The following is a 21,319-nucleotide window of genomic DNA, read 5'->3' as shown; positions in this document are numbered from 1 at the left end:
GTTTTTTCCTTGACATCTGATCGGAGGGCGTTCCACAGGGCAGGCACCACTACTGAGAAGGCCCTCTGTCTGGTTCCCTGTAACCTCACTTCTTGCAATGTGGGAACTGCCAGAAGGCCCTTGGCGCTGGACCTCAGTGTCCGGGCAGAACGATGGGGGTGGACACGCTCCTTCAGGTGTACAGTACCGAGGCCGTTTAGGGCTTTAAAGGTTGGCACCAACACTTTGAATTGTGCTCGGAAACGTACTGGGAGCCAATGCAGATCTCTCAGGACCGGTGTTATATGGTTCCAGCGGCTGCTCCCAGTCACCAGTCTAGCTACAACATTCTGGACTAACTGCAGTTTTCAGGTCACCTTCAAAGGTCCATGCAGAGCACATTGCAGTAGTCCAAGGGGGAGATAATTCTGTGTCCAGGGCATGCACCACTCTGGCAAGACAGCCCACGGGCAGGTAGGGTCTCAGCCTGCGTACCAGGTGGAGCTGGTAGACAGCTGCCCTGGACACAGAATTAACCTGCGCCTCCATGGACAGCTGTGAGTTCATTCTTAATGGATAGAAGTGTTTTCCTTCACCTCTTCCCATTCTTCTGAGGGTACTCATCTTTTCTGGTGGGTGCTGTTTGATCTTTTGTGAATGAACCACTGAACTGCAGCTGGCAGCCACCCACAGAACTACCCGATCTTCCCCCATATGGACTGGCCATTGGATCATCTTAGACAGAAAGGAGCATCAATGGGCTGCCTTTTCCAGTTGAGCTTCTGGTGTGTCCCTGTGGCCTTTGGCTATTCTTCCGTCCTGCCTTGCTCCCCAATCCCGACTAATGGCTTGCCCCAATGGCTCTTGGGTCCTGCCTTGAACCAGACGGCTATCTACCATGCTCCGCCCTCTACCAATCCTAGCAGTGTTCCAGGAAACTAGATTTATAAAACATCAAGACAAACAAACTCAGGATTGCTGCACACAGCCGCAGAATTTTAATGAGGGGGTTGGGAAAAAAGAAAGATGGAGTTTGTATACACAGCCAATATATTTTGGATCCAGGTAAAACAGTTTCTGATCTCTCACCACCAGCTTCACCTTAAATGGGACAAATCTTGTGAAGTTTGGGCGTGAGCCCCCTGGGCGCAAGATGAGCCCTGGATTCATCAGGCATAGCAACCAGTTTGTAAGCAATGGCTTAATCAAATGGCCCCAGGAAACATGAAGGAAACAGTCCATTCCTCACCACCACAGCAACTGTTATCCAGTCTTGGAACATGGAGGCTCAATGTATTGACGATGGCTTATGTACCATTAAAGCTGTGCACACGCAGAGGGTTCACCCTAATGGTCAATTCTTGGTTCCCCTTTCCCTCTTTAGTTCTCCCTCTCCGATCCAGAAACCGGCGTCAAATTTGCATCACCTTCAAGTGATTTTAATTCCCAGCTGAAGCAGCTTTGCAATGCAGTGTGCACGTTCTGGCAACCAGCATGGCCCTATGATGTTATCTCTGCACATGCATTCTGCTGCATAGGAATAGGGATTGATTGTGCCCTTCGATTATTAAAAATTATTTTTAAAAAAACATCCACGTATCTTAATTTTGGCTTACTGTAAATTATTCAAAAAAGATTAACACATAAACATCTTTTGATTAAAAAGCCGCAAGTTTACACCATTGATTCATATACAAGTGAGATAATCAACACTAATTATGGTCAGCACTTTTTAAATATAAAACTATGAACAATATAAGCCACCTACATGCAGCATTTTCATTTCTTTTTATTTAAAATAAAAGTACAAAAGAAGACATGAGACAAATCTGCAGTTCTAAGTACATACAATGGTACCTCGGTTTAAGAACAGTCCTGTTTAAGAACGATATCGTTTATGAACTCCGCAAAACCGGAAGTTGTGTCCCGGTTTGCGAACTTTACCTTGGTCTAAGAACGGAATCCGAGGTACCACTGTACTAAAATCTTTGTCGTGGAAACTTATATACAGTGGTACCTCGGTTTACAAACTTAATCCGTTCCGGAAGTCCCTTCTTAAACCGAACCCGTTCTTAAACCGAAGCGAGCTTTCCCTAATGAGGCCTCCTGCCGCCGGTGCCCTTCCACTGTTCGGATTCCATTCTTAGACCGAGATAAAGTTCTCAGACCAAGACACTATTTCCGGTTTTGCAGAGTTCGTAAACCAAATCGTTCTTAAACCAGACTGTTCTTAAACCGAGGCACCACTGTATCTATCAATCTGTCTATGTATCTATATGTATTTGTTAACTGGAGAGAGAGGGTTGCTAAAATACTAAAGTATAACAAGTATTTTATATATATTTATATAAAATCAAACCTTTCTTTTCACTACAATATCAAAGTATGGAAATAGATTTCTTTGCATGCAAAGCACCAGCTGAAAAATGGGTTCTCTCCGTCACACTAAAAGCTATTCTCTACAGCATTCGTCGTTAGCTAAAAATCACATTATTTCAATGCAAACATGACATCATCTTGAAAATTCGTCTTCAGAAGACATTCTGGCATGGAGGCCATCAGCCGATTGATCACACATTGTGCAAAAGTATACAGTATGTTGCTTACAGTTCAAAAATATATAGAAAAAAGTATTTTCCTGTACAAAACCGGGTTAACACCTGTCTCTGCCCCCGCCCCCTGCTTTCCAACCCATCCCAAAAATTGAAATTGCTAGAGGATCTACTTCTTCAGTTGTGAAATCTGACGCATTCACGGTATGAAGTCCTCAGAATGGCAATAGCAGCATGAGAAGAAGAGCCTGCTGAGGAGGTTCATTTTGGTTGAAGTGCAAAAAAGCCCTTGGGACGCTTCAAAAGGGAGGAGGCCCATTGACAAATCGCAGCATGGGGTGGAAAGACCGGGCAAAGTTGTTGCGGTGTGCGCAGCTGTAATCTTCCTCCGAGAAAGGGGGCAGGGTGGCCAAAAGCAGGAGGAGAAGGAAGAGCAACTGAAGAGGGAACGCCATTCGCAGTACACGGGACAGGAAGCCGCGGTTCTTGGGAGCAGCTGGGCTGGTGCTCTCCTCGTCATCCCCTCTGCAAATATGGAAGAGAATTTATACATGAAGCTGCATTCCCCTGAGTCAGACTTCATCTAGCCCAGGGTTTCCCAAACTTAGGTCTCTGGCTGTTTTTGGACTACATCTCCCATCATCCACGAAGACTGGTCCTGCTAGCTATGCATGATGGGAGTTGTAGTCCAACAACAGCCAGTTTGGGAAACGCTACTGTAGGGTGTCACGATCAGCAGCTACTCAGGGCCGCTTGCAACATATATAAAAACACAACACATATCCTCTACTCAGACTGGCAGCAGCTTTCTGCGGAGCTGGTTTGAGGGCCACAAACCTTGTCCCTCCCTTCCGAGCCCTTCTACCCGGAGACACCAGAAGGAATTTGATGTGCTATTCCAATCGTTCCATCATTGCAAGCATCTCACCTTTGCAGATGGAATGATTCCATGCTCTCTTCTCTCTGTGTGTTGTTCTGGGGGTTCTCCTGACACCCCACATTTTGGGGGGGGGAATCTGTTGCACAAGTGGAAGTCGTTGTGCAGAGTTTCCGCTGATGGGCCTCAGCTGAATCCCAGCCACTGTTGTGCACCTAGCTGCATCTGGCAGACCTCTGGGTTTTAGCAGGTCTCACAAGCCAAATGTTTGCCCACCTCTGAGTTAGGTAAAGGTAAAGGGACCCCTGACCGTTAGGTCCAGTCCTGGCCAACTTTGGGGTTGCAGCGCTCATCTCGCTTTATTGGCCGAGGGAGCCAGCGTACAGCTTCCGGGTCATGTGGCCAGCAGGACTAAGCCGCTTCTGGCGAACCAGAGCAGCGCAGGGAAACGCCGTTTACCTTCCCGCCGGAGCGGTACCTATTTATCTACTTGCACTTTGATGTGCTTTCGAACTGCTAGGTTGGCAGGAGCAGGGACCGAGCAACGAGAGCTCACCCCGTCATGGGGATTCGAACCACCGAGCTTCTGATTGGCAAGTCCTAGGCTCTGTGGTTTAACCCACAGCGCCACCCACGTCCCTCTGAGTTAGCATTGTACAAATTATGGACATTCAAGTGCTGGTTGTGTGAATGCAATTAATGCACCTGTTTTTGTTTTTAAAGAGTGTGGGCAAAAATCTCCCATTCAAAGGTGTTTGCATTTCCAGGAAAGTTGCGGGTAGTGGCTCCCTATGCAATGCATACAGCATCTTTGAGGAGCCTTTTTTTTTGTCTCTGCTCAGACTTTGGCAAAGAGGAAAAAGCGCTAAACTCCCCCTTCCTCCTTTCCATGCCCTTGATCCTGCTCAGATTTCCCTGTGGCTGCTATTTACATAATATACAATGTGTGTGTTAATTAACATGTGATTATGAGCACATCTAGCTTGGCCCTACGACTGCCTTCAAAATGCAACCTCCATTTTTAAATTAAAGAAAACGTTTTCCAAAACATCCTACCTAATATCAGCGCCACTCTCAGTCTCCAAGGTCTTCCTTCCACCAGCCTGCTGAAAATGGAGATATTACGGTGTTATTTAGTCGTACTTTCCCCAAGAAACGCAAGCGCAAAGAAGCAAATCCCAAGCGACCCAGTTACAGAGCTCAAAACGCTTCTGTGCCGCGGGAACGTCACAAGAAACATGGGTTTGACGAGTGGACGCTGCTCCATTAGGATGAATGTGGTAGCACCCCACTAAATGCAGTCTTCTCTCAGGCATCCCCCCTCCAGCTGTCTACTTAACAACCAGTCCAGAGAGTGGCACTGCCCGTTAACTTCCTCCTCCTTAGGGTTAGGGCCCCTCTTGTGGAACTCAGCCTGGAGAAGGATGGGGACAAAACCAAACAGGACTGCAGCCACCGTAAAGCTGTGCCCCAATGCTCATTTGGCAGAGTCAGGAGGATCACATGGTCAATGCTATCAAAACCTTCAAGTCAGCACTGCAGGGTCATTGCATCCCCCCAGTAGTCAGGGTGACGAGGGCGGATTCAGTCCCATAACTACGCCTGAACCCCCATTGGAATGGGTTGAGGCACAGTCGTACCTTGGCTTTTGAACACCTTAGTTCTCGAACGTTTTGGCTCCCGAACGACGCAAACCCAGAAGTGACTGTTCCGGTTTGTGAACTATTTTTGGAAGCCGAACATCCGATGGGGCTTTGGCAGCTTCCAATTGGCTACAGGAGCTTCCTGCAGCCAATCGGAAGCCGCGCTTTGGTTTCCGAACGTTTTGCAAGTCGAACGGAATTCCGGAATGGATTCCGTTCGACTTCCAAGTTACAACTGTATAGGCATGGGACAAGGGAAGAGCTTGTAGCCTGGTCTTAAAGAAGCATTCCAAACCAGGCTTTCACAACCTAGTGTCCTCTTGACTTATTGGACTACAACTCCCATCACCACCAGCTGGCATGGTCAGGGAGGAGGGGAACTGCAGTCCAAAATGTTCTGGAGGGCAGCAGGTTGGGGAAAGGTACTGAACAGAAACCATGTATCCTTTAACATGGCCACGAATTATAGTTGAGTAGCTAGACTGTTGTCTTTGTCCATGGAGTTTTCTTGGCAGCGATACAGGAGTGGCTTGCCAGTTCCTCCTCCAGGTGGATCATGTTTGGTCAAAACTCTCCACTATGACCTGTTCATCTTGGGTGCCCTGCTCGGCATAGTACATAGCTTCTCTGAATTATTCAAGCCCCTTCGCCACGGCAAGGCAGTGATCCATGAAGATCAAACCTCTCCATTCTGAAGGAAATCAGCCCTGAGTGCTCACTGGAAGGACAGATCGTGAAGCTGAGGCTCCAATACTTTGGCCACCTCATGAGAAGAGAAGACTCCCTGGAAAAGACCCTGATGTTGGGAAAAATGGAGGGCACAAGGAGAAGGGGATGACAGAGGACGAGATGGTTGGACAGTGTTCTCGAAGTTACTAGCATGAGTTTGACCGAGCTGCGGGAGGCAGTGGAAGACAGGAGTGCCTGGCGTGCTCTGGTCCATGGGGTCACGAAGAGTTGGACACAACTAAACAACAACAACAACAGCTAGACTGTCCTGACCAAACCGGGCGAGTCAACTGTTCATGTTAACTTGCAATAAAGCATTTCCGGATGGAAACAAGGCGAGGAGAAGGTACTAACAGACTGGAGAAAAACCAGAGGTTTGGAAAAGAATTGCCAAGCGGCTTGCCTTGTTTTTATATGTGGAAGGTTTCTCTGGTCGCTGAGGACAGCCTCCCGAGTCCAGTTCGTCCACATCCTGCAGAAATGCACTTGTGTCCTAGAAGGAGGAAAATGGAAGATAACTTTACGTTCTGCAGAGTAAAGAAAGCTTTATCTCCCAGGAGTTATGCACCCCCCCCCCGGGAGATACAGAACTGCATCACCCTGGACTCAAGCGCATCCCAGTCTCACCTGCTTTCCATGCGAAACCTTTAAATCACTTGAGACTCTTTCCAGAAGCTGCTTCAGTTTCTTCCCAATAACGTGGACCTTCTCGTGAGCTTCAACATAATCTCCTCCACCAGATTTGACGAGCAAGTGAGTGGAAATCTCCTGCAGGGTGTTGACTTGCGGCTGCCGTTCCAGAAGCTCTTTCTCCAGTTGCTTCGACAGGGAAATGGAAGGAAATATTGACGCATGTATGACTCTGCCCTACATAGAATCAAGCTGACCACTTCATCTGTCCAGCCCAGTGTTGCCTACTCTGATTGGGCAGCGGAGCTCCAAAATCTCTGTCTGACAGCCCTGAGATCCTTCAAAATGGAGATGGCAGGAACTTTACCTGGGAGCTTCTGCATATGAAGCGCGTGCTCTGCTACTGAATAGTTGGGCAACAACTAATATGTAAGTTTGTTTCCAGGCGCAATTCACTGGGCTCACATCAGTGCCTAAAGCCCCAAAACAACTTAGGCCCCCAAATATTTGAAAGACTGCCTCCCTACTTCAAGACCCTCTAGGGCAGCTTTTCTCAACCTGTGGGTCCCCAGATGTTGTTGGACTACAACTCCCATCACCCCTAGCTAGCAAGGCCAGAGCTCAGGGATGATGGGAGTTGTAGTCCAACAACATCTGGGGACCCACAGGTTGAGAAAGGCTGCCCTAGAGGGTCTTGAGGGAGGGTCAACACTCTCAGAAGTTTGATCACTGGGGCCCCAGGAGAGGGCATTCTCTATGGCAGCCCTTAAGTTATAGAATCAAACACAGTTATAGAAGTTATAGAATCAATCACAGAGTTCCCTCCACACATGTGCATTTGACAACCTCACTACGCAGTTTCCTTAGCATGCTGAAAACATATGAGTGACAGATATTTTAGGACCCAACCTATTCTCTTCTTGCCTGTTGTCATATTTTAAATTGATTCTAGTATTGTCTCCAACCCCATCATTCAGCCTGGACAATGAGGTCCAGCTCCGAGGTCCTTCTGGCAATTCCCTCCCTGCGAGAAGTGAGGTTACAGGGAACCAGGCAGAGGGCCTTCTCGGTAGTGGCACCCGCCCTGTGGAATGCCCTACTGTCGGATGTCAAGGAAATAAACAACTATCTGACTTTTAGAAGACATCTGAAGGCAGCCCTGTTTAGGGAAGTTTTTAATGTTTGGTGTTTTATTGTGCTTTTAATTCAGTTGGGAGCCACCCAGAGTGGCTGGGGAAACCCAGCCAGATGGGCGGGGCATGTATGTAATAATAATAATAATAATAATAATAATAATAATAATAATAATAATAATAATTGCTGTAATCTGCCCCGGGATCTTATGTTGGAGGGTGAATAATAAATCAAAATACAACTCCTACAACGACTATCACTAATCACGACAAGATAGGGCACAGGGAGGATCTGAAAAGCAGATTATTGGCATCCCACCATCAAACCAAATGCAGCGAAGTAACATTGTACTTAATGGGAGCAATTCAACTGGCGAGTCAATCATTTCTGTATGGATGCACCAAAAAGTGTTGTTGTTTTTTTAAACCTACCATTAATTCTCTTCGGCTCTCCTGAATTGCGTGAGGATCAGCATTCAGATCCTTGATCTGTGCTTGATGCCTCCGAACCTCTGCAACAGCCAACCACAGCAGCAGGTTATGGTTTTGCTTATGGAAATCCTGCAGATAAAAAACATCCATTATTAGGAGAGGCAGGGAGGGGCAGCCTCGTCAGATCACGTCTGCTGACAAAGGCTGGTTTCAGACTATTTTGCAGGCAGGATTCGACTGCATGCCAGCAAACTCAGGCTGCGTACTTTGAGAGGGTTTGATGATCTTGTGAAACAGCAATCTTTTGCGATAAGGAAAGGAAATGGACCAGAAAGCATAGGATAAGAATTGCTTGAATGAACGCTCCACAGCCCAGGTCTATCTCTTTGGAAACTTTGCACAAACAAATCAGGCTGAATGCTCAGTAAGTAGGCTGTGCAGAAGGGACCCAAATAATACAGGGCCTTTCCAACTTGGGTTGAAAAATAGTAATAATGTGTAGCACTTATATTGTGCTTTCTTGAATGCTCAGCATTCCCTGCATACAGTCTCTCATGAATACTTAAAGGCAGGGCAGTATTATCAGTTCCATATTGACTAAGCATAGGTGGAGGGCTGAGGTGGACAGATCGTGGCTTGGCTAAGGCCACCTGTTCATGGCAGAAGAATATTTCCTGGTTTGCAGTTTAGACTATTAGCCACAATGCTTCACGATCTGTTCTAGGCAAAGGAGGTCAGAAGTGCAGGGAGGCGGGCTTGCATCCTTCAGCTATGTGCCGAAAGGAAAATCACAAAACTCGAAGATCTTGCCTCACTTACGTAACAATGCTGTGCAACTACGGAGTGTTCTGCAAATGGCATTTTAAAGCAGTTTCTTAAATCTGCCCAGGTTGGCTTAAGAACATAAAAAAGGCTGCTGGATCAGGCCAGCATCTAGCCCAGCTTCTCATTCTCACAGTGGCCAAGCAAATATCTATAGGAAGCCACCAAACAGAAAATGAGACCAACAGCAACCTCCCTGCCTGTGATTCCCAGAAACTGGGACTCAGAGATGTACAGCCTCACAACAGTGGCAGCAGAACAGGGACACCAGGATAAGTAGCCCATCCAGAATCTTCATGTTCGTTTTCTTTGGTTATCCCAGAGTTTCGGTGTTTTGAGCGATGGAGGAAAACCTTCTCCCTATCCAATTCTTATAAATAAGAAAGCAATGGGCTACACTGACCTGGCAGCCCACCAGGGCTTCCTGCAAACTCTTCCTCCACTCTCCCATCAAATGAATGGCCTCCTCCCAGCGCATGTTGACTTGCCGAAGCCTGTTCTGGAGCTCTTTGGACCCAGCGCTGTCTCCTTGCCTGAAGTCCTTGCTGGTCAGGTTGGCAGAAAGCACAAGTGCCTTGTAGTTATCAAAGGCTTTGAGCATATCCTGGCGGGGAAGAAGCGGGTTAGGATTCTGCGTTCCAAAATAACTTGGGTTTTTCAGCAGCGGCACAACAAAACAACCGGTTTACCAGTGAGATTGCCTTGCTTCTTTGTATGCCTACTCGACTGCTCCCATCTATAAAACTGGTGCTGTGGCAAGTGCCACGTAATACTTGTAATAAATGGATCTTTTACACTTTGGAACTCCTGCCTGCTGACAAAATTTTTTTGTTTAGGCAAGCCGATCCAGATACGTGAAAACGCTGACTTTTTTTCACCTGCTCTTTAGCTTATTGTTGATTGCAATTATTTTGGAAGGCTTGTTTTTAACTGTTGCCCACTGACAATTTTTCATAGATTTATTCTTTTTTTGTAAACCTCTTTGAGTCCGTCCGTCCCCCCGCTTCTGACAAGTGTTTCAGTCTGTGCTTTTGCATTTTAATCTGTAAGCTGCCTTGAGTCCTGGTCCGGGGTGGAATAGAAATAAATATATATAAAAAAATCACAAAACCAACAAGGCTGTTCAAAACCTTCACTTGGGGGATAATCCTATGAAGGCTCTATGAGTGCATTCCAACAATTAGTTCATGACCACAAGTCCATGACTGATGTAAATTGCAACGTGCTGAACTTTGTAACTAAGAAGTAGTAGCTGATTGTGCTGTGTTTTATACTTAAAGGTAAAGTTAAAGGAACCCCTGCCCGTACGGGCCAGTCTTGACAGACTCTAGGGTTGTGCGCCCATCTCACTTAAGAGGCCGGGGGCCAGCGCTGTCCGGAGACACTTCCGGGTCACGTGGCCAGCGTGACAAAGCTGCATCTGGCGAGCCAGAGCAGCACACGGAAACACCGTTTACCTTCCCGCCAGTAAGCGGTCCCTATTTATCTACTTGCACCCGGGGGTGCTTTCGAACTGCTAGGTTGGCAGGCGCTGGGACCGAGCAACGGGAGCGCACCCCGCCGCAGGGATTCGAACCGCCGACCTTTCGATCGGCAAGCCCTAGGCGCTGAGGCTTTTACCCACAGCGCCACCCGCGTCCCGTGTTTTATACTTACTGTTGTTTATATCTATATATCTCATGTTTTGGATATTTTTTTGGGGGGGATTTTCCATTGAGATGCAGGTGTAAGAAGGCAACAAATAAATTGAATTAAGAGTAGAAGTAGCAGTGATCATGATGATGGGCCGAGGCTAGCATGCCTGGCCCCACTTATCTTAGAACTAGAATCAAGCAAACTTCAAGGTCTATCACCAGCCATTGGACACAGGAGTCAAATGGCAGAAGCTCTGGGGGTAACTGCCTTCTGCAGATTGGATTCTGGCTATCTTACCTGTGTGGTCTTTCTTAAGAGATTGTCCCCTGCCATAAAGAGAGTGCAGCCCTGGAAGGCCTTCCTTGATCCAGCAACGCACTTCCTACTTTGGCTACAGGGATTATTTACCAGGACAAATGGTGAACTCACTTTCTGCTTCTTGACTCTTTGATGGATGGCCGTGATGCTGGTGGGCGGTTCTGCCTCCTGCAACATTTCAAGCTCCTTCTCTGTTTTATCCAGCCAAGCATTGATATTCGTGAGGTCAGAATTCAGCTGCTCCCGCTGCTGCCGACTCTGCTTCATTCTCAGCTTGTTGCTTAAGTCTTGGGCTTGAATCAGCTCCCATCTCCCGAGGCCTCCTGTGGTTTGTTGCAAAATTATTCATGTTTTTTTATTTTATTAAAAAAAGCTTTGAAGCTTGACTCAGAGGAAAGTATTATTTTAGGCACTCGCTGGGTCCCCTGAGGAAACAGATCTTCTACCCCAGCCTAGCTACAAGATCCAACATTATGTTTGGGTAGCCTTTTAGGGCTTCTATCCCTTCACAATAGCGTAGCATTGATACCTTTTAAAGACACAATCGACAGCAGCCTTCATCAACCTCCAGATATTTTGGACTACCACCCCGTGTAGTATTTTCTGCCATTTCTCTTTTTTAATGATTCCATCTGCTGCTTCTGCCTTTTACTTTCATGTGGCTGTTTGTTTGTTTTTTCACTATTTTTCATTTTTACATTAGCTGCCTTTGGGCGTTTTGCCTTTAAATGCAAAGGGGGAACATAAATATTTCAACAGATAAAATAACTGCACCTGCTCACATTCATTTATTTTTATCTTTGACTCCCTCTCCGCTTCCTCCGTTTAGAGATTTTAAGTTTGTTGGAGGAGGGATCTCTTGTTTATTGGCTTTCATTCCTCTGTAGGGCACCATCTACACTGACGTTATAAATCCATAGGGAAAAATGAAATCCTATTTCTCACACACTCTGCACAGAAGCCTCTACATCAGGCTTCCTCAACCTCGGCCCTCCAGATGTTTTGAGACTACAATTCCCATCATCCCTGACCACTGGTCCTGCTAGCCAGGGATCAGGGGAGGAGTTGTAGGCCAAAAACATCTGGAGGGCTGTGTTTGAGGAAGCCTGCTCTACATAAACAGAATTTATTACACACATGTTGTTGTTGTTGTTGTTGTTGTTGTTGTTTAGTCATTTAGTCGTGTCCGACTTTTCGTGACCCCATGGACCAGAGCATGCCAGGCACTCCTGTCTTCCACTGCCTCCCGCAGTTTGGTCAAACTCATGCATCCATTTTGATACAGATCTATCTCAAAAAATATTACAGCTAAAGTACCTGGTTGTTTTTCTATGGCTGCAACGCCATCAAGGCTCTGGCTAGATTGGGGTTCCTCGTTAGGCAACATCCCAGAGATCTCCTGCATGCTGTCCAGACTCCTGCTGCTCCGTTGCTTCACCTGGAATATAACAACATAGAAAGAAGGGAATGACACATGACACCGGCCCATGTACACTGTGCCCAACGCACTGCTTGGGCACCCAGCAATGTCCTCAGCACACTGCTCAAAAGGTACCTTGCTGCCAGAGGTAACCATGAGACAATCCATTATCCTGGTCTTGTAAATCTTTGGAAATACTTCTGTCACACTATGCAGCCCCGAAATGACCTTTGCTACTCCATCTATCAGAGACTTTAGCACTCCTTCATTCGCCTCCCATTATCACACCGTAATATTTTTTACCTTTGCTCAGAACTACGCCACCAACGTGCAATTAGCAATATCTGCAAATCCAGCCGATTTTTAAAAATGCTTAATGGATCTTTGTGAGGTAGAAGTTCAAGAACTCAGAGAAGCGAGGAATAAGGAATCAGAAAGTATCCTACAGTCTAAACAATGGAAAATTGCTTTTAAGTATCCTACAGTCTAAACAGCAGAAAATTGCTTTTATATAGAATCTTTCCTTAAGATTTGAAATTGAGAGTGATCCAGCAAAAATTAATATTTTGAGTATAGGAAGGCACTGCATAATGCAGATAGATGTTAAAAGTGTAATGCCAAGAACACCACATTGAGGCATATGATGTGGGCTTCTCCACTGACACAGCATTTTTGGTCTGAAGTTGTTATCCACATCAATTTTGCATTGCCCAAATCCAGATGTACATATCATTTTAAATAATATTCCTGTAGTATGGGGGCTAATGGCAAGACAACAAAAGTGGAATTTGCATGCCCTTATGTTTGCTAAGAGCCTGAATGGATAAATGCTCAACATCCATTATGATCTGAAGATCTACTGACGCTGAAGACATTTGAACATATTTCATATAGGCATCAATTTTGTGTTGATACCTTTTTGGACACCTGGAAGGCTTATATTAACTTATATGTTTAAGATGCATATACAGATGACAAATGCTTATATAATGTGAAGTGATTGGGGTTTTCTTGGTTATTATTAGTGTTATTTGTATAGTAGTTCCTTTTATTTATTTTATTGCATTTGATTTCTTTCCTTTGCTAAATTTGCAAATAAAAATATGTTGTCATTTTTTAAAAAGTAAAATCATGCACCTCTTTCATTGCTTAAGCCATACAATGTCTCTCCCCTCTGTCCAGTGCAAATTCCTCATTTTTTACTTCCAATGGTGACCAGCTCCAGCATGGCTTTTGGTCAGGGATGACGGTGGTCCAAAAACATATGGTTTAACCTAATGGCCAATCCAGCCCTTTTATGCTTGTAATGTACACCTGCATCCAGTAGGACTTACATAGCCTGGTTTGTAGGGAGTGCTTGTCTCTGGGCTGTTCAAAAGGACACTTGGAACCATCTCTCCCTGGCTGTATGGATGTTTTCGGCAAGCAGGGCTTTCCGGAGAGTGCCACGTGTGAGTCTCAGAAGCAGATTTTTCTGTGGTACGACATTGAAAAGGAAATCCGCAGGAAGTTAGATGCCCAAGTTTGGGGTGAGGGGTTGGGGCGGGGAAAATGAATGAATTAAAAGCATTCTGCAGAATAGGGGGGACCAAGTTATGATGCGGGGGGGGGGGAATATATGAAAGTTTTACCGTCTTTCCTTGCAAAGCATGCTTGTTTGCAAATGTATGTCGGCTGTGTTTCAGGGGCAATGAAATGAGGAGCCATGCAGTTATGGGTGGGCACGTCCCCTCACCCCACCTTCCTGAAAAGGCCTACAGACAGTTAACAACACCACCAAAACGTGCAGGCGGGAAAGATGACTCTGGGAGGGACAGCTGGTCCTACATGAGAGAAGGTTGGCGTGGCCCTTCTCAGGCAGCAAACTTTAGGGATGCTATTAAAGGTAAAGGGACCCCTGACCATTATATCTAGTCATGGCCGACTCTGGGGTTGCAGCGCTCATCTCGCTTTATTGGCTGAGGGAGCCGGCGTCCAGCTTCCGGGTCATGTGGCCAGCATGACTAAGCCACTTCTGCCGAACCAGAGCAGCGCACGGAAACACCGTTTAGCTTCCCGCCGGAGCGGTACCTATTTATCTACTTGCACTTTGACGTGCTTTCGAACTGCTAGGTTGGCTGGAGCAGGGACTGAGCAACGGGAGCTCACTCCGTCGCGGGGAATCAAACCGCCAACCTTCTGATCGGCAAGTCCTAGGCTCTGTGGTTTAACCCACAGCGCCACCTGCATCCCACAGGGATGCTATTACAAGGCAGCAAATGGTGGGTCACTTAGGTTGCGTACGCATTGTCCCATTGGTAGCACACAAAAAACTGCAGGTTTCCCTCAATCTGGAATTCTGCCTATTCATCCTCAAAACTGCTTCTTTTAATCTAGATCCTGCTTGTCCGCAAGGGTGGGTGTGGCTACTCGATATGCATTTGGAAAACCTCCTCTTGAGGTTATCCATGCCTTTCCCTCCCTGCACATGAATGAGGGGGGAAGCAGTGATTGCATTCCTGGCACACGCCCACCTACAATGTCATTGGGCAGGTGTGGATAAAGCCCCGCCTACACCTGCTTTCGAATGGACACAGAATCCATCTGCCATGAGCTTTTGTTTTCAGAATGAAATCCAGTTTCTCAATAAGTACTTGTCAGCTAGCACGGCTAGATTGTGTGTGGACTATACAGATAAGGGCTCAGTTCCTCTTGATTTTAAAATAAAAAAGGTGTGCACGCAGCCTGCATCTGTTGTGTTTCTGACCACCAAGGAAAGAATGGAAGCCACTTTGAACCTTCCACTCTCAAGCATCAAAATGACTTTGACCATCTCTGCTGGAAAACAGGACTCCTTGGTGACGCATCTATGTCTGCAACACACAACGTGATAGTGCAGATGAAACTAAAATTTTACTCTCAGTTTCAAGACTGTCTCAAGGCAAATCTAAAAAAATGTAGTATAAACACTGACAACTGGGAAACACTGGCCTGCGAGCGCTCCAGTTGGTGAACAGCCTTTACCAAAGAGACTCGAACTCAGGACTCAAGGGAGAAACGTGCTAGGAGGAAGGCACGCTTAGCAAATCCAAACCGTGATCAACTCCCACCCGGAAACCTATGTCCCCACTGTGGAAGGACGTGTGGATCCAGAATTGGCCTCCACAGTCACTTACGGACTCACTGTTAAAACCGTGTTTATGGAAGACAACCTTACTCGGCTACGAGTGATTGCCAAAGAAGCAGCAGATGAAACTAACATGGATTCTGGAGAGAATACCAAGTGCTCATTTTCAAAGCAAGCCGATCGCCCTGTTCAGCCCAATACTGAATGGCAGAGGAGGCCTTAAAGCTAAGCTATGATGTCTTGAGAGCGATGTTTGCGAACCAGGAAGATTTTCTGTTGGGTTGTTTTTTTAACCTAGACTGCACCTGAAGGCTTATAGTCTCCAATGCAAATTGAAACACAAATTTAACCATCTTTGTGCTGGAGTGGAGAACTAAGGGGGAGAAAGTACAATCTTGACCGTTCACTAATGATGACACATGTGCAAATGGTGCAGCATTAAACAAAAATGGGGAAAAAAGAGAGAGAATCCACCATGAACCAACTGGAGCATGGTGTTGACACATGCCAGGGAGCCAGACACTTGCATATGAGAGAGGTGTGAGGAGCATAGCGTGCGCCACAGGGAGACTGTCATGTTGAGACACATGCAGCAGCAGTGCCTACCAGAAACTGCTTTCAATGATTTTGTGGTCATTTTAAGAAAGGCCTCGGCATTTTCAGGGATTTCTACATCTGAAAAAAGAACAACATCACCAATTGCCTCGCCGGACAAAAGAGGCTGTGAGCGCACACCCCCACAACTACCCACCCCACAGGACAGAAACATAAGAGCAGCCCCCGATAGATCCAGTCAAAAGTTTGCATAGCCTGGAATTGCATTTGCAACAGCTGGAAAGACTCTGACAAGCTCATAAGGAGAGTACAGTGGTACCTCGGGATGCGAACGGGATCCGTTCCGGAGCCCCATTCGCATCCTGAACGGTACGCAAGACATGATGGCGAGTCTGTGTGTGTCACGTTTTGCCACTTCCGCACATGTGTGTGACGCCATTTTGAGCGTCTGCGCATGCGTGAGTGGCGAAACCCGGAAGTAACATGCTCCGTTACTTCTGGGTTGCCGCGGAGTGCAACTCGAACGCGCTCAACCTGAAGCACGTTCAACTTGAGGTATGACTGTATTAAGGCAACAGCCCCCCACCTGCTGCTAAGCTCCACCCCCCACCAAAGTACCTGATATTTAGTGGTATACTGTTTTTTAATATTGAGATTTTCCTGTAGTTATTGTGGCTCAACAGATCTCCCTATATCATTCTGCTTAGCAGCTGACTTTCCCTAGCAGCTGGGATGGGGCAGAGCAGGGAAAACCAGCCAGTAAGAAGAGAGGTGATGAGAGATAGGTGGGAACAGCCAGCCATTGGCTCCTCCTTCACGGTGCAGGTGATTTGTGTCCCTCTCAAACTTCTGCTGCCATTACACAGGGGCGGGGGGGGGGCAGTCTTCAGAAAACCAGGCTATGATGGGAGACAGCCACAAGACTGCCCTGATCCCCCAGAAGTCCAGCTCCAGAACTGTGGGGCAGAGCTTACATGGTGATATATGTACAAAGCTATTCAAAGTACAGTCATACGTCGGGTTACAGACACTTCAGGTTGCGTTTATTCAGGTTACAGACGCTCCGAAACCCGGAAGTACCGGAACTGGTTACTTCTGGGTTTCGGAGGTCGTGCATGCACAAAAGCGCTAAGTTGCGCTTTGAGCATGCGCAGAATCGCAACCTGTGCTTGCGCAGATGCGCCACTGCAGGTTGCGAACACTGTGGGTTGCGAATGTGGATCCCGTACGGATCACATTCGCAACCCGAGAGTCCACTGTATATGGTGTGGGGGTTTTTTTGCCACAGCTTCCTGCATTCCTAGCTGCATGCAAAGAGCCCTGCTGTAAGTAGCACAGAACATTAGGTTCTGCACCATGTTAGCCTGCTGGAATAGCTCAGTTGGTAAAAAAAGAGACTCAGGGGTTGTGGGTTTGAGCCCCATGTTGGGTGAAAGATTCCTGCATTGTAGGGGGTTGGACTAGATGACCCTCGTGGTCCCTTCCAACTCTACAATTCTATGATTCTATGATATGAGGAGGTCTTGCTTCTGAATGCTCCCTTCCTGCATAACAAGCTCCCTGCATTAGGTCAGCCAGCACATCAAAGAGGGTAATGCTAAGCCTTTTGCTCCAATGTACTAGTTTTCTACATGGTTTTTAGCAAAATAGCTCAGACTATTTCTCCATGTAGTCCAGAATGGTCTACTCTGACTGGCAGTGACTCTCGGGGTCTCAAGGAACAAGCCTCTTAACTGGCGGCTGAATCTGGGACCCTCGCCAAGCAAAGTATGCGCTGTACAGCTGAACTATGGTTACTCTGTAAAGGGATGAATCCAAAAATATATACACCATATTGGCCTTAATATAAGTCTCACTTTTTTCCCCAAATTCTGACTGTGAAAAGTTAAAGCGCAGCTTAAATTCGCAACCTTACAAAAATTGGCTTTTACGATATCGCTGCTGAAACAGACATATGGTAAAACGGAACGGGTGTGAGTGCCTGTGGAATTTTAAGGCAGCTGCTTATTTTGGGTATTGTCTTTTTTCTCTCCCCCCCCCCCGAATTTTAAAGGTGAGGCTTATATTTGAGTGCAGCTTATATTCGGGCCAATACGGTAATACTCATCCTGCACCTACCCTAGAGTGAAGGGACACAGCCCAGAATTCTCCCACCTGTACACGAAGGGCATCAATGAATCTTGCAAGAGATGGGAAAAGCTCTTGTGCAGACATGCCTTTGAATGGTTGCATTGCTCGCAGTTCAATATTTAAAAAGCTGGGCCACGGGGTTTTTGCATGGGTGCCAAGGTTACATTTCCTTGCTGAAATGGGAAGAATTGCTAGGATGGACTCACCTGACAGATCACTGTAATACTGTTCTTCTTCCTCGTCTTGGGGACCGGAGTCTCCAACGTCCCCCGTGTGATCCCACTCCAACGGGATGGAGTCCACGCTGACGGGCGTCTCGCAGCCCGACCTCTCGTGACCCACTGCAGGGGGCACGAGGTGGCAGAGGGACTGCTGGGGCGGCAGCACTTCCTGCATGCCCTTTCGGCACCAGGGGTCGCTCTGCATCCCCCTCGCATCTTCCATGTCGGCCTCGCTTTCAGAGGTCTCCTTTTCATCTTCCAGTCCCTAAAATGGAAGAGCTATCACTGAGCAAAATTATTGACTTCTGACTAATACCAGCGTATTCTGCCCCAAATACACTTGCCTTACTTACAAGAACATTGGAATTTGCCTTATACCAAGCCAGACCTTTGCTCTATCTAGCTCAGTATTGTCAGGCCTTTGGTCTCTCTAGCTCAGTTTTGTCAACACTGGCTGGCTGGTTCCATCTCCAGCACTCTCAGCTAAGACTGGGAATCTCTCCTGTATGAAACCCTGGAAGGCCAGGCTAGATAGAACTGACCTAGATGGAACAATGTCCTGACTTGGCAGTTTCCTATGCGCTTCTTCCATCATGGAAGTCAAGACAGTCTAGATGGAGCTTCCAGCTGGTCTTGCATCAAGGACTTTAGCAGGACCTGCTTGCCTTTCTTTGTAACTCAGAAAAAAAAGTGCTTCCTTAAGGCCTTTTACTCTTGGGACCCCAGAGGCTTTTGGCAGTACAGTGATACCTCTGGTTATGTACTTAATTCATTCCAGAGGTCCATTCTTAACCTGAAACTGTTCTAAACATGAAGCACCACTTTAGCGATTTCTGTTCTCATCCTGAAGCAAAATTCTTAACCCGAGGTACTATTTCTGGGTTAGCGGAGTCTGTAACCTGAAGCGTATGTAACCTGAAGCATATGTAACCTGAAGCATATGTAACCCAAGGTACCACTGTAGGTGTATTCCACCTCTTGCATGCAAGTAAATGGAAAGGGAAAGGGAACCCTGACTATTAGGTCCAGTCGTGACCGACTCTGGGGTTGCGGCGCTCATCTCGCTTTATTGGCCGAGGGAGCCGGCGTACAGCTTCCGGGTCATGTGGCCAGCATGACTAAGCCGCTTCTGGCGAACCAGAGCAGTGCACGGAAATGCCGTTTACCTTCCCTATTTATCTACTTCCACTTTGATGTGCTTTCGAACTGCTAGGTTGGCAGGAGCAGGGACCGAGCAACGGGAGCTCACCCCGTCGCGGGGACTCAAACCGCCGACCTTCTGATCAGGAAGTCCTAGGCTCTACGGTTTAACCCACAGCGCCACCCAATGCAATCTTGATAGCTCTTACCGGGGGCCAGGATGCCAGTCTATGCTGGAATCGGGAGACGCGGCCAAACACGTCCTGGTAGTATCTGTGGACTTCTTGCAGCTCCTCTTCAATCACAACAGCATCCGAAGGCTCGCTTTTCTGAATCAGGTGCTTCCCGGACATAGTAAGCTCATGGATCTTGTCGGTGTTTAGCAATATTTCCTGCTGGAAACACTGTTTGGAAGACAAGCAAGGATGCTTCCTAAATACAGCATTCCTCATCAAGTTAATTCCCCTTTTGGACAGGGAATGTTTCACCCCCCTCCATGAGGCCTGGATTCTTAAGCCAATTCCTCATATATACAATCAGTGTGTTTTGGGGGGGCACAGGAATGGGGTGCTGTACTGCTGGTCATATCTTGATAACAGTCTTGTGGGTGCCAACACAACCAAAAAAAGGGGGGAGGGGAGAGACAGTACATTTTGCCAGTGAGAACCATGGCACACACAGAAAACCACTGTATACAGTGGTTGCTGGAACCTCCCACAAGTTGGGACTGAGAAGAACGGTTGGTCCCCATTGGAGATGAGAGACATCCAAGTTCAGAGGAGAAATACTCCAATATATAAATAAACAAAGGTAGCTTTGTTTCCACTCCTTCTTTTGGGATGGCAGGAAGCTTAAAGGGCTTGCAGCAAATTTCCCAGGGATATACTGTATATCCAAACAGGAGACAGGCAGATGTTATAGGACTGAGGGGCGGTGTGGAACTCAGGTCATTTCTCACGATGCTTTTTTTTTTTTTTTTTAAAGAAAAGCAATACTCACATTTAGCTGCCGCATTTTCTCATCCAAGTTGCTCTCTGAGAAGTGTTCCACGTTGGTCAGCTGCAGGTCCACTTCAGTCAGCCACACCAGGATGCTGTCCTTGGTGCCCATAAACTCATCCCATTGATTGGTAAAGTGCTAAAGGAAATCAGGGAAAGGAAAAACGTTGACGTGACAGTTGGCACATAGCAAAACTGCTGCTTGTTTGCCGGAAGGAGGCGTACAAGGCGCCAACCACTCCACTCCAGATTTGTGTAGGGTTTACCGTATTTTTTGCACCGTAACACTCACTTTTTTCCTCCTAGAAAGTAAGGGGAAATGTCTGTGCGTGTTATGGAGGAAATGCCTACAGGTGGCATGCCTACGGATTTTCCTCCTCTAAAAGCTACGTGCGTGTTATGGTCGGGTGCGTGTTATAGAGCGAAAAATACGGTACTTCCTTTAGCCATTTCTTCTCCTAAATATGACCTGCAAGGCAGCGGGTGTGGACTGCTCCTCAGGGTTTACTCCCAAATCCTTTCTGAGTACAGCCGAAAGACAGAGGAGATTTAAGATAGAGTTTTCCTTCTCCTAGATGGGACACCCTTCCCAGGTTGAGAAGTCCCATCTTCCCCTCACTGCCCTCCACAGCACGTACAGAAACCGCTTTCTTGACTGTTGGACGCACTATTGGTCTCACCCGCTCAACCCACATCGAGGGTATGAGACCCACCGGCTACCCTCACCTGAAACCTGACAGCCGTGGCACCGCCGGCCTGTGGTTACCTTGAGTCTCCTGAGAATTGCTGTGACGCGTTTCTGGAGGTTATCCCAGTCTTGGTTGCCCTTGTGGACCATCTGCTTCAGCTTGCTGGCTGAATCGGTGCGATTCTCCCGGGCCAGACGCCGGTACTGTTTATTGATCAGCTCCAACTGCGTCAGTCGCTCGTGGATTTGTCGCTGAAATGCCTGAGGTGGAAAAAGCAGCCCTTTGTTTTCTTATGAGCAGCCTCATACCT

At 47.1% G+C, this 21,319-nt stretch overlaps 1 protein-coding gene across 1 annotated transcript in view; it reads right to left on the bottom strand.

The window, feature by feature from the left end:
* Positions 1-954: 954 nt before the first annotated feature.
* Positions 955-21,319, bottom strand: part of SYNE2 (spectrin repeat containing nuclear envelope protein 2) — a 235,192-nt gene continuing 214,827 nt past the window's right edge. Inside the window, exons 100-113 of the mRNA XM_053407665.1 lie at positions 21,087-21,269; positions 20,322-20,459; positions 19,532-19,726; positions 18,168-18,447; positions 15,883-15,951; positions 13,505-13,644; positions 12,068-12,188; positions 10,862-11,073; positions 9,201-9,401; positions 7,976-8,104; positions 6,408-6,599; positions 6,184-6,273; positions 4,465-4,511; positions 955-3,056 (exon numbers count right to left, since the gene is read on the bottom strand). Coding sequence (XP_053263640.1) covers positions 2,831-3,056; positions 4,465-4,511; positions 6,184-6,273; positions 6,408-6,599; positions 7,976-8,104; positions 9,201-9,401; positions 10,862-11,073; positions 12,068-12,188; positions 13,505-13,644; positions 15,883-15,951; positions 18,168-18,447; positions 19,532-19,726; positions 20,322-20,459; positions 21,087-21,269 — 2,223 coding nt within the window. The 3' untranslated portion in view covers positions 955-2,830. The remainder of the gene's footprint in view (positions 3,057-4,464; positions 4,512-6,183; positions 6,274-6,407; positions 6,600-7,975; positions 8,105-9,200; positions 9,402-10,861; positions 11,074-12,067; positions 12,189-13,504; positions 13,645-15,882; positions 15,952-18,167; positions 18,448-19,531; positions 19,727-20,321; positions 20,460-21,086; positions 21,270-21,319) is intronic.

This window comes from Podarcis raffonei, chromosome 1, assembly GCF_027172205.1.
Source record: "Podarcis raffonei isolate rPodRaf1 chromosome 1, rPodRaf1.pri, whole genome shotgun sequence".
NCBI classification, from domain to species: Eukaryota; Metazoa; Chordata; class Lepidosauria; order Squamata; family Lacertidae; genus Podarcis; species Podarcis raffonei.
Note: the sequence above shows the minus strand (reverse complement) of the source record. Positions and strands in the feature narration are given on the sequence as shown.